This window comes from Serpula lacrymans (assembly GCF_000218685.1).
Source record: "Serpula lacrymans var. lacrymans S7.9 unplaced genomic scaffold SERLAscaffold_8, whole genome shotgun sequence".
NCBI classification, from domain to species: domain Eukaryota; kingdom Fungi; phylum Basidiomycota; class Agaricomycetes; order Boletales; family Serpulaceae; genus Serpula; species Serpula lacrymans.
The window spans coordinates 150,946-169,580 of record NW_006763297.1 but is presented as its reverse complement, the minus strand read 5'-3'; the positions used below and the strand labels follow the sequence as shown (position 1 = coordinate 169,580).

The 18,635-nt window shown below is 43.5% G+C and overlaps 4 protein-coding genes across 4 annotated transcripts; 2 read left to right on the top strand and 2 right to left on the bottom strand.

The window, feature by feature from the left end:
- Nucleotides 1-3,228: 3,228 nt before the first annotated feature.
- SERLADRAFT_438717 (uncharacterized protein) lies at nt 3,229-3,901 on the bottom strand (the record flags this gene model as incomplete). Its single annotated transcript, XM_007319106.1, has 3 exons — nt 3,229-3,567; nt 3,621-3,822; nt 3,891-3,901. 3 exons carry the CDS (start codon nt 3,899-3,901, stop codon nt 3,229-3,231), a joined length of 552 nt encoding a protein of 183 aa, XP_007319168.1.
- Nucleotides 3,902-6,930: 3,029 nt separating this feature from the next.
- SERLADRAFT_438716 (uncharacterized protein) lies at nt 6,931-7,768 on the bottom strand (the record flags this gene model as incomplete). Its single annotated transcript, XM_007319105.1, has 4 exons — nt 6,931-7,194; nt 7,245-7,289; nt 7,349-7,695; nt 7,747-7,768. The coding sequence occupies 4 exons, from the start codon at nt 7,766-7,768 to the stop codon at nt 6,931-6,933; spliced, it is 678 nt and encodes a 225-aa protein (XP_007319167.1).
- A 101-nt stretch (nt 7,769-7,869) lies between these two features.
- Nucleotides 7,870-17,002, top strand: SERLADRAFT_391326 (uncharacterized protein; the record flags this gene model as incomplete). The annotated part of the gene is made up of 2 exons (XM_007319104.1): nt 7,870-7,923; nt 16,540-17,002. Coding segments are annotated over 2 exons (151 nt in total), but the record flags the coding sequence as incomplete, so codon positions are not given.
- A 261-nt stretch (nt 17,003-17,263) lies between these two features.
- Nucleotides 17,264-18,635, top strand: SERLADRAFT_469284 (uncharacterized protein; the record flags this gene model as incomplete). The annotated part of the gene is made up of 2 exons (XM_007319103.1): nt 17,264-18,391; nt 18,450-18,635. The coding sequence occupies one exon, from the start codon at nt 17,292-17,294 to the stop codon at nt 18,117-18,119; it is 828 nt and encodes a 275-aa protein (XP_007319165.1).

The following is an 18,635-nucleotide window of genomic DNA, read 5'->3' as shown; positions in this document are numbered from 1 at the left end:
TATGTACAAACAAACCTGTAGTAGTATATATACCCCAATAGATCAAGGAGACTCCTCAGCGAGTCCTCCTGTTGTATCCTCACAACTAACTTGTTGAAGCCTAAAGGGTAACCACTCCCTCATCATTTATCTCTATAGTTAGTTCTAGTTGTGCACCAGAGTAACAAACTCTTGGTTGTTACAGCTATGAGTAGCTCAGTGATAATAGAGAAGACATGACGGCACTCACCAGTTTCATGTCACCTTCTTTTGCATTTGGTTCGATCTTGACAAATAAGATAACGGTGCAGTGTTTCCTCCAGAAGTCCTTGGAGCCTTTCCTAGCTAGTTTACAACAATAAACATATCAGCAAGCATAAGTAATGAAGAAAGAGAATTGCAAAACTTATAGGTATAGTTACCAGTACGAATTCTTTCAATCACTTTTTCTTCTATATCTCCCAGTTTTTCAAAGAGGGCATCAGGATGCTTCTTACTGACAAAAATACCATCCCTCCGGCCAATTTCTTCAAGTTTGACATTGTATAATTCTGTAGTTTCTACCCACCTTTGGGAGGTCATACCAAATGAGGTCCACCTGTGTTCGTATTGTAAGTCCATGAAGGCGAAAATTTCCTTGTCAGAGGAGATCGTAAGAGCACGGGGGTCGACGCCTGTGGTGATTGCAAATAAGTGTTGCAAGCAAGAAAGGCCTGGAACCCCTGGAGGTGGGAGTGGCTGTATAAGAGCCTCAGTTGTCACAGGATTGGAGGATGGCCCAGAATGCTGGGGACAGGATGCCTTTTCAGTAAAAATTGCCACCTTGGGGTTCTGAGATTTGAAGAAAGTTTCAAGGGTCGTTGTGGCAGCAGCAGGGGCTGTCATAGCGGGGAATTGAGTTGTCAAGGCTGTGGTGGTGGTAGATACTGGGGGCATCTTCACGCTGATAATGTCGCCCTTCTGAGTCTTTTGTGTGCATTGCTGTACAAATATCTATGGTTTAGTATAGTAAAAAAGGTTAGAAAAAATAGAACATACCTCAGTATCCAAAACAGAGATATTGCTAGTGTGGCTCCTCTTTGATGGAAGTTCTGGTGAGACATTGTCATCAATTATTTTGCGCTTTGCCAGCCTGACTTCATCAGCTGTGAGGTCAACAATGATGTTCAATTATTTTCCCCCATTGCTAGAGCCAATGGTCGAGGTCAAACCTTCAGGGACAAGAGCAAGTGCCGGGTAATATTCATATCCCAAAGGATACCTGCCAGTTCTAAAGTGCTCTCAAATGCTTGCTGTAATAAGTCTTGCCCATCCTTGAGTTTGTCGGGCTCATCTTCAGTCTTGGTCTCCAGAAGGCCGCCAAAAGTAATGGTATTATTTGAAGCGGTGTCATGCACCAAAGTTGATTGGTAGCATGGACAGGTGTCAATAATGAAGCGAATATTCAAAAGACTCGCCTTTGCGCCACACAGGCACAGTGCCACGTGGAATAGTAATTAATATTGCCCTTTTTGAACTTGTGGCTGATCAGCACCACCTCTATTAGGCAATCCAGTCACGCTCACCTTTGCTTTTCCATCCGGTACTTTCCGTGTTTCGGCATTTCGGCAAATTTTTGCGTCGCCACTGGCTACACATTGCATTGCGCCCTCGCTTTTGTCGTTTCCTTTACTCCCCTTCCTTTGCCTAGCCCCACCATGGGCCCCTTCCTCTCCTTTTTATTCTCACCTGACGGTCGTTTCTGGATCCCCATTCTAATCCACTTTTCCGTCACCTCCACCCTCCTCCTCCTCATTTTATTTGCACCCCCACCATTTCTGATGTCACCACTTCCTATCTGCTTCCGTCGCCAATCCGTTGACTACCACGTGCCACTGCTGATATCAGCAAAGCCCCGGCGGCCGGTCCAAATAGGGCAACAGGTCCATCTTCATGACGTCAATCTGCCATCATATACTATCAAAACATCGGTCGCTCGTCTTGCCTGGTTGGAGCGTGGGTGGGTAGTTTTTGAGCTGGAAAAGGTTCATCCCCTTGCGTTGCCTATGTACATTGCTGTCCCATTCACTTGGGTACACTTATCTTTTGTCCATCGTCTTCGCTACAGCTACACCTACCACATGCTGCCTGGGACTCACTTGTTCCAAATTGGAACTACTCCTCTCCCTCCCTCGTTTGATCAGGTGGTCCAACATAACCAGTCCATTGGTAAGGCCATGGAACTGTCGGATTTGGACTAGGTGGTGGACTGGTGGCTCCAGTTTCTTTTTTTTAGCAGAACATTCATTTACAGTGCGATTATTTTTGATTTTTGAATCATTTTTATGGACACATATTTTTTTAGAATGCCTGACTGACAATAAAGGAACTGTGTTGATACTGATAGTGTTTTGCCTTGCCCTTTTTTTACTGCATCTTCCCATGACATCATGATTTTCCTGCTCTCTTTTTGCTATTGGACTTTACTTTATGGCTGTACAAACCTGTGACATTACTCACAGCATTCATTGTTCTATCTCTTTCTTTTCCTTTTTTTGACAATCTTATCCTGTACTACCTACGCAGGATTCGTCAGCATACATTCCTTCCTTCATGTTCTTTCTCATTCTTTTTACACAGCTATACTGTGCATAGCCTACTTTTCTTTTACTATATAAACCCCTGTATTTTACCTTGTAAAATAGAACAAGAACTCCAATCCAGACTTCTTCTCTACTCTCAAGTTCACTACTCTGCTACTTGTGATCCAGTGTGGTCACAACACTTCCCACTTCTACCACTGTCAACTGCTGTCATCGTCACTTCCCACTTTTGAAGTCATTGTTATCCCTTTCAATTAGAGTCCATCTGAGCACTACAGTTTGTGCGTCAGGAGCCTGCTATCACTGGGAACCTCGTCACCTCGTCATCCTTGTTGTTCTCAAACCTACCTTGTGCTACCATTAGCAAGGTAGTGCTCATCTATACTCGTCACTAAGCCCCTATCTTCTATAAATTCAACTATCCCTCCTCCTCAAAACCCACGCTCATACACCTCTGGGTTTTACTTTGAAGGATCTTTATATGTACCACCCCACGAACAACCAGACCACTCCACTGTTCTAGGAGGCAAAGCCCATAAACAAGTTCCGTGGAATCTGGGAGGATTGTGTGTTAGTTTGTTTTGTGTGTGGTTTTCTAACAACAGTTCTCATCATCGACAGCGGCGAGGCCAAATTGTTCCTGTGAGTTGGGAGGGAGTAAGACAGCTCAAAGGAGGTGCTTTTTCCCGTTCTTGTGAAGGGCTTCTTTTCCAACAAGAATATTCCACAGCTTCAAAATGTTATTGACAAGTTGGAGATGGTAGGTGCCATGAGTCAAAGTGATAAAGTCATTGGGATTCTTTGAGTTGTAGTTGATACAGATGTTCCGGCGGAGAACATGGTCATGGCCTAAAGCTTTGAACATCTCAATGCCACTCATGAAGGAGCGCATGAGATGGTTCCAGCCTTTGTGAGACCCCTCAATACGGCTTCCATCAGAACTCACATCTTGCTGTGTTTGCATCAAGCAGCCATTTTTGATGTGTTCAAGCTGACCTGCATGAACCTGAAGTGTGATCAGCGAGATAGGTAATATACTAATAGCCAGGATTAACTTACTTGGGTTGATGCTGCTGTCCAGACTCTTTTCCCTAGCCATTTCTCGAACATCAGTTGCATGCGGACCTCTTGTTCTTCCTTTGAGTTATACTCTGCTCTTTCTCCTGCACCAGTGTGTGTTTTGAAGATGGCATTACTAATATCCTGTGCAACTTCAGCACACTCGGTTTTCGGGGTTGAATTTAGAAGTGTAGCAAGATACCTAAAGATTGAGAGGATGTCAGCATCATAAGCAGCCTTGTAAGCCTCAAGAGACTTGTCAGCGCTAACTTTGCACCCATTGCTGTTAACACACAACACATATCAGAAGCAGCCTTATAAGCCTCAAGAGACTTATCAGCACTAACTTTGCACTTATTGCCAGTAGCAATTTCTGCAAGGTAGCAATGTAGTATATAAGAAAGGACATACCACATCATAAAATGAAACACATCTAGGACGACATGAGTATCAGGGAGGACTTTCAAACACAGCGCCTCTGACATGGCAACAGTTGTTGACCACCACCATTTCTGGAAGGGGAATACTGAGTTGGGAATATTGACACTTCAGTCCCATGAGTGATTCTGCAATCTCAGCAGTTGCTTGACTGAGACAGAAACACTACAATATATATTGGATTAGTATATCATTCAGATCAGGTCCAAATGCACTCACCCACATTAGTATTTCATTCTTCTCATTTATGACACTCAAAATTCCTCCCTTCATTAGATTTGTCCTTGACTTATTTGAATCCACTACTGTTGCCTTCTTTGCGACTTTGAATGTGCTATCAAGCAAAATGCAAACTCCTGTGGGGGTCAAACACATTGTAAGTGACATGGTAAAGCCCTGAAAGTTAAAAGTGCTTACCAGATAATGTTTTCAGATACTCAGATGATTCTGCCTTCCGTGTGCGCCTGTTGAATTCAAGAAACACATCTGTAATTAGGTCAGCGGTGTCAATGATGAGAACTGTAGTCAGAAAACCACACACAAAAACAAACTAACACACAATCCTCCCAGATTCCACAGAACTTGTTTGTGGGCTTTGCCTCCTAGAACAGTGGGTGATCTGGTTGTTCGTGGGGTGGTATGTACAATGATCCTTCAAAGTCAAACCCAAGAATATGTGGATGTGGGTTTTGAGGAGGAGGGGTAGTTGAAATATAGAGGATAGGGTTTTTATGACAAGTATGGACAAGCACAATCTTGCTAATAGTAGTACAAGGTAGGTTTGAGAATAACAAGGTGACAAGGCTCCCAGTGATAGCAGGCTCCTGATGCACAAACTGTAGTGCTCAGAAGGACTCTAATTGAAAGGGATAACAATGACTTCAAAAAGTGGCGAGTGACAATGATAGCAGTTAACAGTAGTAGCAGCGGGAAGTATTGTGACCACACTGGATCACAAGTAGCAGAGAGTAGTGAACTTGAGATTAGAGAATAAGTCTGGGTTGGATTTCTTGTTGTTTTTACAAGGTAAAATACAGGGGTTTATATAGTAAAAGGGGGGTAGGCTATACACAGTATAGCTGTGTAAAAAGAATGAGAAAGAACATGAAGGAAGGAATGTATGCTGACAAATCCTGCATAGGTAGTACAGGATAAGATCGTCAAAATAAGGAAAAGAAAGAGATAGAACAATGAATGCTGTGTAAGTAATGTTACAGGTTTGTACAGCCATAAAGTAAAGTCCAATAGCAGAAAGAGAGCAAGAAAATCATAATGTCATGGGAAGATGCAGTAAAAAAAGGGCAAGGCAAAAAAATATCAGTATCAACACAGTTCCTTTATTGTCAGTCAGGCATTCTAAAAAAATATGTGTCCATAAAAATGATTCAAAAATCAAAAATAATCGCACTGTAAATGAATGTTCTGCTGAAGAAAAAGAAACTGGAGCCACCGGTCCACCACCTAGTCCAAATCCGACAGTTCCATGGCCTTACCAATGGACTGGTTGTACTGGACCACCTGGTCAAACGAGGGAGGGAGGGAAGTAGTTCCAATTTGGAACAAGTGAGTCCCAGGCAGCATGTGGTAGGTGTAGCTGTAGCGAAGACGATGGACAAAAGATAAGTGTACCCAAGTGAATGGGACAGCAATGTACATAGGCAACGCAAGGGGATGAACCTTCTCCAGCTCAAAAACTACCCACCCACGCTCCAACCAGGCAAGACGAGTGACCGATGTTTTGATAGTATATGATGGCAGATTGACGTCATGAAGATGGACCTGTTGCCCTATTTGGACCGGCCGCCGGGGCTTTGCTGATATCAGCAGTGGCACGTGGTAGTCAACGGATTGGCGACGGAAGCAGATAGGAAGTGGTGACATTAGAAATGGTGGGGGTGCAAATAAGATGAGGAGGAGGAGGGTAGAGGTGACGAAAAAGTGGATTAGAATGGGGATCCAGAAACGACCGTCAGGTGAGAATAAAAAGGAGAGGAAGGGGCCCATGGTGGGGCTAGGCAAAGGAAGGGGAGTAAAGGAAACGACAAAAGCGAGGGCGCAATGCAATGTGTAGCCAGTGGCGACGCGAAAATTTGCCGAAATGCCAAAACGCGGAAAGTACCGGATGGAAAAGCAAAGGTGAACGTGACTGGATTGCCTAATAGAGGTGGTGCTGATTAGCCACAAGTTTGAAAAAGGCAATATTAATTACTATTCCACGTGGCACTGTGCCTGTGTGGCGCAAAGGCGAGTCTTTTTGAATATTCGCTTCGTTATTGACACCTGTCCATGCTACCAATCAACTTTGGTGCATGACACCGGTCACATGCTAAACATCGGACTTTAAACTCTATTTACAACTGTACAGTACCTCATGTATTTTAGTATATATACAGGAGCAATATATGGGGAAGGACTCAGCGAGTCCTCCTGTTGTCTAGCACAACAAAACTGTTGAAACCTGAGGGGTGATCCCTCCCTCTCTCTCTCTCTCTCTTTGCTTGTCCAAGTTGTGCGCCAGAGTAAGAAACTCTTGGTTGTTACAAGTGATATATAAGGGTCTGAAAAAAATCTAAACAGTCAGTAGCCTAGATAGAAATGAAGGCTTGATTGTCACGATGTCAAATTCAAATCCTAGTTCAACCCGAAACTGAAGACGAAGACGTTATTACTATAGTTTCCCCTTATCTAGAATAGTCACATCATTATATTATCTAAGCTGATCTTATCTTATCTAGTCACCTGACCAGTCATGTGACCTATGATGTAGATACTTACCAAGCACCTTATGCCCTACGCATGTTGCTCAGTCAGTGCCTCATGTTAGCTAGTATATATACAGCCCTCTTCATGTACATATTCCCCAGTCGTTGATTTAATCTTTATACTGTTGTTCTTGACTCTGTTGGCGATTTGATAGTTGCACTTCCGTTAACTTGGCATAGGGTGTAGCTTTCACACTGATCTTGCGGATTGAATAAAATCTGGCACCAACCATGCTCCTGTTGTGAATACCAGGAGCTCTCCAAAGTGTGAAGATCACGGAGACGGGCTTGGAGAATGGAACATTGTCCAAGAGAGTCGCTGGACAGTGGTTGCCACGAGAATTGTAAATGGGCAATTGATCTGCGCATGAAGTCTAGAAATTAGGTAGTAATATCCGAAAGCATTTTCAAAGTAAGAACATACCTGATGATTATCATCTGGGGAGTTAAGGGGCCAAGACACAAAATGCTAGTGTTGTACTCCGGATGACTGCACAGTAACTCTGATGTGCAAGTATCTTCACCTACTCTGGCTACAATTGCATGAATGGCTTGCATGAGTTGTTGCCATTCATTGAATCTGGATCCTTCAAAGGCCACAGGCTTTAGCCAACAAAAAGCCAAGGGGTTTTTCACGATTTCAGGGTTGTTGTTGTCAAACAAGCTGATGTTGTAACATCCTCTCTTCAAGATCTGACAGTCAATCTGGAAAGTAGCCTTGAAGTAGAGGGGAGGCTGTATTCTTTCCAGTGGATACTTCCAAGCCAGGATGGCTTGATCTAACCCCACCTCAAGAAAAACTAGATTCTCAAGAAATTCACCAGCCATAGGAGCAGGGACCACGCAAAAATCAGCGGACAACAAATCATCATGATCTGTTTATTGGTAGCTCAGGATTTTACTAGATATTAGAGTAATTAGCTTACCAGCTTCAGCAAACCGATCCATATCAGAAGCTTCAGAAGCACACGGAAATTAACAAGTTCGGTATGGCCACCCGACTTGAGCTCATGTACAGCACATACAATGCCCCTTATAATAGAACCTGCCTGTGAGGAATCGATTTTTCTTATCGCATTCCCGTCATGTTGTGGTTAACAGACTCGATGTAAAAGCCTTATCCCTTATACCGAACTAACGGAGGGATGAAGACCTTAAATCGACAAGTAGCGTCACAAGTAATCGATTGAGAAGTAATCAACAACTGAGGGAAATATGTACATAGGTGTTCACTATATATACGTTTCTGAAAGTCAGCCATGAGGCGCTGACTGATATAACATGCAGTAGCCATGAGGCGCTGACTGCTGTTCTTTGTAATAGTTCTAGGCTCTTTTGTCATGTGGTGGTCACGTGATCTGATATAACTAAGTATTATGTTATCCGCGCTAATAGCAGCAGCTTAACATAATATATCTGTCATGTGATCAGATATTAAAGAAAATGAAAAAGAAACTAGCGCTCTTGTTCAGGTCGTGACATTACCCCCTCCTTAGGACTTTCGTCTCGAAAGTAGGGGTCCATTTTTCCGTTTTCCCAATTGAACAATTGTTTTCGGACTCTAGTCGTTGTGAAGTTTTCGAACGGTTGGAAATGTAATTGGAATCGTATCCGTCGGGGTGCACTAGGGTTGTTATCGTGGAATGTTTTTACTTTGTCTGGTGAGTTGTTTAGGTGTTGTTCGGGTTCCCATGTGCGTTCCTCTTTTGGATAATTCTTCCAATGTACTAAATATTCCAATTTTCCCTTTTTTAGACGTGAGTCTAGAACTTCTTCGACTTCATATTCTTCTTGTCCGTCTACTATTACCGGCGGTATCGGTTTAGGTTTCTGTTGGGAAGGGAATTGTGGTTCTTTATATGGCGTGAGTTTTATTTCGTTAAAGACTGGATGAATGGGTCGCCATGTCGGTGGTAATGCTAGTTTATAGGCTGATTCGCCTATTTTTTCCAGTATCTCGAACGGGCCGTGTCTCTTATCGTCCAGTTTCTTAGCTGGTCGATCCGTTGAGATATTTGTTGCTTCCACATACACCTTATCTCCTACTCTATATTCCACCGCTTCTCTTTTCTTCTTATCGTACTGCCTCTTCATCTATTCAGCTGCTTTTTGCAGCGACTCTTCTGCTTTCTTCCTCGTTTCTGTCATTCTTTTTACGAAATCTTCCGCATTTTCGTTCTTTACCCCCACTTTCACTACTTCCTGTGTTCTCGGATGATGTCCATGATTCAAGTAGAACGGGCTATATCCCGTTGCAGAATGTTGTTTGTTATTGTAAGAGAACTCTGCTAGGGTAAGCCATTCTGCCCAATCATCTTGTTTATGGTTTACGAAGATTCTGAGATACTGCTCTATCTCTTGATTGATCCTCTCCGTTTGTCCATCCGTTTGTGGGTGCCAAGCCGTCAATGGGTTTGCTTTTATCTGAAGAAGTGTATGTAGATCTTTCATGAATTTTGAAACGAACTGCGGTCCTCGATCTGAGATGATCTTTTCGGGTATGCCGTGGTTTCTGAATACATGATCTCTAAATAATCATGCCACTCCTTCCGATGTGATTTCCATCTGCGTGGGAATTACCTTGATCATTTTTGTAAACCGATCCACTATTACCATTATCATGTTATATCCATTTGATTCTGGTAATGGTCCGATATGATCTGCCACGGTTTATCCGGGATCTCGTTTGGATGGAGCGGTGCTGCTTTCTTTTTATGGTCTGTCTTGGTTCTTTGGCAGACTTCGCATCCATCTACGTTGTCGATGATGAGAACTGCAGTTAGAAAACCACACACAAAACAAACTAACACACAATCCTCCCAGATTCCACGGAACTTGTTTATGGGCTTTGCCTCCTAGAACAGTGGAGTGGTCTGGTTGTTCGTGGGGTGGTACGTATAAAGATCCTTCAAAGTAAAACCCAGAGGTGTATGAGTGTGGGTTTTGAGGAGGAGGGATAGTTGAATTTATAGAAGGATAGAGGCTTGGTGACGAGTATAGACGAGCACTACCTTGCTAATCGTAGCACAAGGTAGGTTTGAGAACGACAATATGACGAGGTTCCCAGTGATAGCAGGCTCCTGACGCACAAACTGTAGTGCTCAGAAGGACTCTAATCGAAGGGGATGACAATCACTTTCAAAAAGTGACGAGTGACGATGACAGCAGTTAACAGTGGTAGAAGTGGGAAGTGTTGTGACCACACTGGATCACAAGTAGCAGAGAGTAGTGAACTTGAGATTAGAGAAGAAGTCTGGATTGGAGTTCTTGTTCTATTTTACAAGGTAAAATACAGGGGTTTATATAGTAAAAGAAAAGTAGGCTATGCACAGTATAGCTGTGCAAAAAGAATGAGAAAGAATATGAAGGAAGGAATGTACGCTGACAAATCCTGCGTAGGTAGTACAGGATAAGATTGTCAAAAAAAAGGAAAAGAAAGGGATAGAACAATAAATGCTGTGAGTAATGTCACAGGTTTGTACAGCCATAAAGTAAAGTCCAATAGCAAAAAGAGAGCAGGAAAATCATGATGTCATGGGAAGATGCAGTAAAAAAAGGGCAAGGCAAAACACTATCAGTATCAACACAGTTCCTTTATTGTCAGTCAGGCATTCTAAAAAAATATGTGTCCATAAAAATGATTCAAAAATCAAAAATAATCGCACTGTAAATGAATGTTCTGCTAAAAAAAAGAAACTGGAGCCACCAGTCCACCACCTAGTCCAAATCCGACAGTTCCATGGCCTTACCAATGGACTGGTTATGTTGGACCACCTGATCAAACGAGGGAGGGAGAGGAGTAGTTCCAATTTGGAACAAGTGAGTCCCAGGCAGCATGTGGTAGGTGTAGCTGTAGCGAAGACAATGGACAAATGATAAGTGTACCCAAGTGAATGGGACAGCGATGAACATGGGCGACGCAAGGGGATGAACCTTTTCCAGCTCAAAAACTACCCACCCACGCTCCAACCAGGCAAGACGAGCGACCGATGTTTTGATAGTATATGATGGCAGATTGACGTCATGAAGATGGACCTGTTGCCCTATTTGGACCGGCCGCCGGGGCTTTGCTGATATCAGCAGTGGCACGTGGTAGTCAACGGATTGGCGACGGAAGCAGATAGGAAGTGGTGACATCAGAAATGGTGGGGGTGCAAATAAGATGAGGAGGAGGAGGGTGGAGGTGACAAACAAGTGGATTAGAATGGGGACCCAGAAACGACCGTCAGGTGAGAATAAAAAGGAGAGGAAGGGGCCCATGGTGGGGCTAGGCAAAGGAAGGGGAGTAAGGGAAACGACAAAAGCGAGGGCGCAATGCAATGTGTAGCCAGTGGCGACGCAAAAATTTGCCGAAATGCCGAAACACGGAAAGTACCGGATGGAAAAGCAAAGGTGAGCGTGACTGGATTGCCTAATAGAGGTGGTGCTGATCAGCCACAAGTTCAAAAAGGGCTATATTAATTACTATTCCACGTGGCACTGTGCCTGTGTGGCGCAAAGGCGAGTCTTTTTTGAATATTCGCTTCGTTATTGACACCTGTCCATGCTACCAATCAACTTTGGTGCATGACAACGTATCTCGTGATATCTCTGTCCATATAGGGCCACCAGTATTGTCGAGTGATTAGCTCTTTTGTCTTATATCTTCCTGGATGACCTGCAATGACGGAGTCGTGGTTTCGTCGGATGATTTCTTCCCTTAAGGCGGCATCTTTTGGTACATAGATTCTGCCTTTGAATACTATGCAACCATCTTCGTCTAGCCATCCATCCTCTCTCCTCTCTATCTTTCCTTTCATCTGTTTTATCAGTTCATCCACATTTCCTTTTCTCTTTGCGATCCATTTTGAGATCTCTAGCTCTCTCTCTTGGCTGTCTGCGATCTTTTGTCTTTGTTCTGGAGAGAGAGTCATTCTTACAAATAGTTTCTCATCCAGTAGCACGACGTCTTCGTTGTTGTTTTCTCCTTTGTTATGATCTGATCGCCTCGAGAGAAGATCTGCTTTTATATGCTTCCTTCCTGGCATATGATGTATCGTGAAATGATACTGGCTTAACTCCGTCATCCACCGCGCCTGTCTCCTGTTCAACTTCTTTGGTTCTTTGAAATACAGCAGATTTTGATGATCTGTCCATATCTCAAATTCCTCTTCTGCGTCTATTAAGTAATGTCTCCATTCGTTAAGTGCCGTCATGATGGCAAGAAGTTCTTTGTCATAGATCTCGTAATTGCGTTCTGTGGGGTTTAACACTTTGGAGAGGTATGCAATTGGCTTCCAGTCATCCTTTTGTCTTTGTGATAAGACAGCACCCATAGCGAAGTCACTACTGTCCGCTTCTACTTTGTATTGGCCATGTGGTACTGGGAGAGCTAACACTGGGGCTGAAGCTACGCGTTGTTTCAGTGTTTTAAATGCTTCGCGTTGTTCATTTCCCCAAATGAAATCCTCTTTTCCCGTTAACTTGGTCAATGGTTTGGCTACTTCCCCGAAGCCTTCTATGAATCTTCTATAGAAATTTACAAATCCCAAGAATGCTTGTATCTCCTTCTTATTTTTGCACTCTGGCCATTTGCTAATTCCTTCTACTTTTACCGGATCCATGCGAATTTCGTTCTCTGAGATGATCAGTCCCAGGTATTCTACTTCCGTCTGTTTGAAATCGCATTTTTCTGGTTTAAGATAGAGATGATTCTTTCTTAGGATTTCTAACACACGTTGCGTCGTTGCTCGGTGCATTTTTATATCCTTGGTGAATATCATAATATCATCTAGATATATGATCACTAACCCTTCGTCTATCAACTCTTTGAAAAGCGTGTTCATCATTGTTTGGAACGTGGCGGGGGAATTTGTCAGTCCGAAGAACATGACTAATGGTTCGAATAACCCTCGATTTGTCCTAAACGCTGCTTTATGCTCGTCTCCTTCTCTCATTCGGATATTGTTATATCCCCATCTTACGTCCAGTTTTGTGAAGTATTTTGCTCCACTCAACTTGTCTACTAGTTCTCCGATCAATGGAAGTGGATATCTATTTTTGATAGTGATATCATTTAGCTTCCTATAATCTTGAACCGGTCTTAACTTTCCGTCTTTCTTTTTTATGAAGAAGAATGGGGATGCGAACGGGGACTTCGATGGTCTTATCTGTCCCGATTTTAGATTCTCTTTTAGGAACGCATCTAGTTCTTCTTGTTCTCCCCTTGCCAATGGATAGATCTTGCAATCTAGGGAGTGATCTCCCGGTATAAGTTCAACTGCGTGATCCCATTGCCTTCTTTCAGGTAACGTGTCAAACTCCTTTTTATCAAATACGTCTTTGTATTGATGAAGGTGTGCTGGCACTATCTTTTCGAATCCTCCTTCTTTTCGATCCTTGCCCGCGGCTTCTGCTAGCTTCTGTGCCATTGTGCCTTGGGCTCTGATATGGTAATATTGATCGTCGATCGTGGCATCTTCGAAATTATGGAGGTTCACCTGTATCATCCGCTCGTCTTCTCCTAGTTCCTCAAAGAATATTTCCGGATCCTCCTCTGGATCAGAGATTCGGATTCTCGGTCTGCATTCTTCGGGACATCTTTCAAAGGTCAACTTCGATTCTTTCCAGTCTATCTTGGGATTGTGTTTGTTTAACCACTCATGTCCTAGAAACATTTTTCCGCTACCCAGATTGGTTACGGCAAGATGTATCTTCTCGACGTGTCCGTCGATTTCCATGAGCAGTGTTACAAATTCATTGATGGCTCCGTTCTTATTAAGAGTTCCATCTGCATTGTAAACTGGAATAGGTCTCGGTATCTTCCTTGTCTCATATCTTTTGTCTTTAACAAATTGGGAGTTGATGCAACTCCCCGTGCATCCACTATCCAATAGTGCTTCGACTGTTTCTGTTTGGAGAGTATCTAACGTAGTAAGCTTACATTTTACGTTCATTTGATTGCCTTGGGTGCCCCTGATGTACTTTTTTGGGGAGGCAATTTCTATGATCGCTTGTATCGCTTCTACTTTTGGTAACCGGTTGATTTCTTTTATCGTTTCCCGGGTTACTTCTCTCACTCTCTTTTTATGTGTCCAGGCACTCAGAATCCCAATGGATCTTTCTTCCTTTTGGTCTCTTAGCCTGTCTACTACCCACTCTGGGGTCCAAACTTCTGTTCTAGGTTTTTTTAAAGGGGTTCCTGACCTTTCTTCTACAATCTCTGCTGCGTTTTCCTCCGTAGAGTTCGCCGCATCGGGTGTAGGAATCTTAGTATCTATTGTAAATGCTGCGCTTTCTAGCGATTTGCCCGCCGTCGGAACTGCGGATGTCTCATCACTCTGCGCCGCTTTTACTCTAGTTGCATCTTTTTTGTTTCGGATTTCTTTCTTTGTCTGGGTGGAAATAGTTTTATTGTCATCCGCGCTAAAGCTGCAGCTTAACAATTCTGAGTCATACGTATCTACAGTCAAAGGAAGAAATCGATTCGAAACGTCTTTAGGCTCAGTCGGTCGATGCGGTACCGCTGGCCTTTTTAAAAACCCTCTAGGAGTTTTTCCCTTTCTTCTTTCGTCATTTTTTCTAAGAATTCTCGGACATTAAATTGCGGCTTCTTTTTTTGTGCGTCTTTGCACTCGAAGCTTCTATGTCCCTTCTCTCCGCATCGGTAACATCGTCCCTCGGTGCGGAACTTCGCTTTATCCACCTCCATTCATTCTCCGTTACCGGTATAAGTATACCCTGTTCCGTCTCTTTTCTTCTCTCCTTCTTTCTTTTGTTCCGAATAGGATTTCTTTCCGTTTTCGGAACCTTTCTTTTCTTTCTCTCTTTCTCTCCAAATATAGTCCATTCTGATGAGTTCTCTTTTCCACTCTTGGTAATCTCTAGGAATATGCCCACCGTAGATCACCCTATCTATTAGCGGCTTATTCATATTTCTTCTGAGTAGAGATATTAGGAACTCTTCATTTATCCTATTTGTGTATCCCGCCCATCTTTTCTTTTCTTCAAACCTTTCAAAAAAGGCTTGGGCGGTTTCATTGCCCTGTTTTAGGGTCAATATTTCATTCTTGGCAGCTTCTTTTTCAAAGCTGTCCTTGAATCTTTCTTCCATTTTGTCTGCGAAATACGGCCAGCTTCCGTATGTGTTTGTGATGTCGAGCCCCATTTGTTGAGCGTCGACCCGGTTCTCCAGCCAGTCGGTCCGAAAGGCCGCGGCTTCTCCTTCTTTCATAAAAGATAGCACGAAGCTTATCTTTTTTCTATCGTCTTTGAAGTAGATGGCATCATCTTCGAAATGTAGAAGTAAGGACTCTCTAAAGGCCCTGTACTTTTTCTTATCTCCGGAGAAGTTTTCTGGCTTCTCCAATGCCGTTCTACTTCTCTCCGTTCTTTCTGGAGGTGGTGGCGGTTGCTTCTTTAACTTTCTTTCTAAGACGCTCACTTCTTCGAGTGCCTCGTCTAATTGTGATTGGTAAAGCATTCATGTTGCTCTTACTGCCTTTTCCACTTCTTGTTTTACGAATGCTTCCAATTGCGCTTCTTTCGGGGGGGGAGTTTCTATTCTGGGTAATGAGTCCATCATTTCCCTGGTGAAGGCGCTGTCCGTGCTGTTGGATGGCTCGGGCAGATCTCGATATTCTAGGTTTGACATCGAATTTGAGTTGGGGAGGAGGGGGAGTTTCGGATTTAATCACGGGGGATGGGATTCTGATTGTTGTTATTTCTGGTAGAGGAAATTGTCCTCTGAATACGTAATCTTGGGAGTAGACGCGTTGCTCTCCTATCCAAATGTATAATTCTCTACTGAGCATAGAAAGGAGTTCACCAGTGATAAGCTGGATCGATACACCGCTTTCTAAGATCTTAGTAGTCTATCTTTTCTCTTTGAGTCAAGGTGGTCCTCTTCTGTCCACCACTGACTATGTATGTAAGGTAACTATTTTTGTATTTTATGAATTTTATGTAAAAAGTATCGTAATAAATTGGGGTCCGAACGGTTGTCCCAATGTAACCCGCTTATTAAGCTGTCAGTTCTTCTCCCGACTGGCGGACGCAAATGCGCGGCCTGGTCAGAGGAATTCGAAGGATGAAATTACGTAAAACCGAGAAAATCCCAGTGGTTCCACACCAAAGAGATTATGATGATATAAAAGTGTAACTAGAGGGGGATGGTGACAAAAGAGTCTTGGGAGGATGAGGGTGATACGTTGGCGGGAAAGAAGGATAAAATGGTGTTGGGGCGAGTGGGGATGTGATGAAGTGGGAGGGTAGTGGTAGTTTGGATTGAACGTTTGAGTAGGGCTAGGATGAGGAAGATGATGATGATGATGACGGTGATGGTGGTTAGGATTGTTGCTGTTACGTTCATGGACGGTACTCGTGGCAGTTGTTGATTGTGTAAAAGCCTTATCCCTTATACCGAACTAACGGAGGGATGAAGACCTTAAATCGACAAGTAGCGTCACAAGTAATCGATTGAGAAGTAATCAACAACTGAGGGAAATATGTACATAGGTGTTCACTATATATACGTTTCTGAAAGTCAGCCATGAGGCGCTGACTGCTGTTCTTTGTAATAGTTCTAGGCTCTTTTGTCACGTGGTGGTCACGTGATCTGATATAACTAAGTATTATGTTATCCGCGCTAATAGCAGCAGCTTAACATAATATATCTGTCATGTGATCAGATATTAAAGAAAATGAAAAAGAAACTAGCGCTCTTGTTCAGGTCGTGACACTCGATCCCTGTCACCCCTCTGGCCCTTGGACTAGAGATCACAGCAGGTGTTTTATTACTTTTATCCTTTTTCTTCTTATTCTCTATTCACACTCACGTCCTATCATACTTACAACAAAGGAGACTTGTTGTAGACCCTCGAGAAGATATCCAAATGACATAGCAACGATCCAGTGCTATGTCTGGGGATACTTCGGAGGGATATTGATAAGCAAAGAAGGTTGTGAGTCAGCGCCTTCTCATGGGCTTACTGATACAGCCAATCACACACCCCTTACCAATACGTTTTCTCATACGATTAGTAAATACGATAGATTGGACCACTTTCTCCTTCTTTTCTTATTGGTTAGCTAGCTGGTCAGACCACTTTCTTAGTCCTTCCCTTTCTCGGTCTGACCATCGCTGTTCACTATATAAAGAAATACATACTCGATGTATTATTCTCTAGTTCAATATTAGTTTGGATTTGTGCCTATACCGATACTCTTCAAAACTCATACCCTGATTCACCACCTTCCAGCAAGGACTTGACCAGGCATTGTATTTTGTTATATAGCTTTGTATTCATTGCCTGACACTGCCCTGGAGAGGCTCCCAACAGGCCGGGAACTTCCGCGGCGGGACCTGCCTTTGAATGACCGATTTTTCCGTCTGAAATTGTCATGGATAGTCATGTGACCAGCCTGAACTGACTTCAAACTGACTTCAAATGGAATTTATTCGTTGGGCCGAATGAGACCTAAGTTATAGATCATGGCAACTTCTGAATCATCCATACCAGAGACCATGCGCAAGAAGGTAGAGACCTACATCTTCGCATTACAAGATGAGATAGTCTCTGCGTTCGAGAAAATCGACCCAAATGCACCACCTTTCAAGCGCGATTCTTGGGTTCGTGCTCATGGATCAGGAGGGAAGGGCATGTCCTGCGTTTTCTCAGCTCCATCCCCAGATCCTACATCATCACCATCAGCTCAAGAACCAAACACTGTCTTGGAAAAAGCTGGTGTCAATATCTCAGTGGTGCATGGCATGTTACCGCCCCCTGCAATCAAGCAGATGCGAGCGGATCATTCTTCCATCCCTTACGATGGCACTAGCAGCTTGCCCTTCTTCGCTGCGGGAATCAGTCTCGTCGTCCATCCGCGTAACCCCAATGCACCCACTGTACATGCAAACTATCGCTACTTCGAAATAACTGAGCCCGTGACGGAAGGATCAGTAGACCCAGGAAAAGTGGTCGCTTGGTGGTTCGGCGGAGGCTCCGATCTTACCCCATCTTATCTTTATGAAGAGGACGCTATACACTTCCACAGTACCATTAAAAACGCCTGCAATCAGCACGGCAGCGAACTGTACCCAACATTCAAAAAGTGTGCGACGAATACTTTCACATACCTCATCGGGGGGAAACTCGAGGAATTGGCGGATTATTTTTTGACGACCTCAGTAGCGAAAAGCATACACGACTCTCAGATGATGTTCCCAGGCCTAAATCGGCCGAGGACATTTTTGCGTTCATTCAGACTTTGGGCAACTCTTTTATCCCCGCTTACCTCCCTATCTTGGAACGTAGGATGAGCACACCAACCAACCATCACCAAAGACGATGGCAGCTTCTCAGGAGAGGCCGATACGTCGAATTTAATCTGGTGTATGACAGAGGCACAAAATTTGGACTGCAAACACCCAGTGCACGGATTGAAAGTATCCTGATGAGTCTGCCCGAAACCGCAAGATGGGAGTACATGAGTGATATGGGAAGCGATGAGGCGAGCGAAGAAGGGAAACTATTGGAAGTGCTGAAGAAGCCAAAAGAGTGGGTTTAAGTTTTGATCTTCGATCCTGCAATAGTGCGTTCGATTCACCGGTCCACACGTGTGTTGCTTATTTACCACTCAAAATTAATAGTACCCAAGCCGAAGATCTCCACTGGCGTTAATATCTTCGACATGAATCTGGTCCCCCATCCCCAGGGTGAGATATCGAGACATGCATTAGATAACCAATCTATGTACCTGAATTAAAGTATTTTGTGCATTGTTTTGAGTCACTCCCAAAAATTCAGAAATAAATGATATAGGCTAATCCGTCACA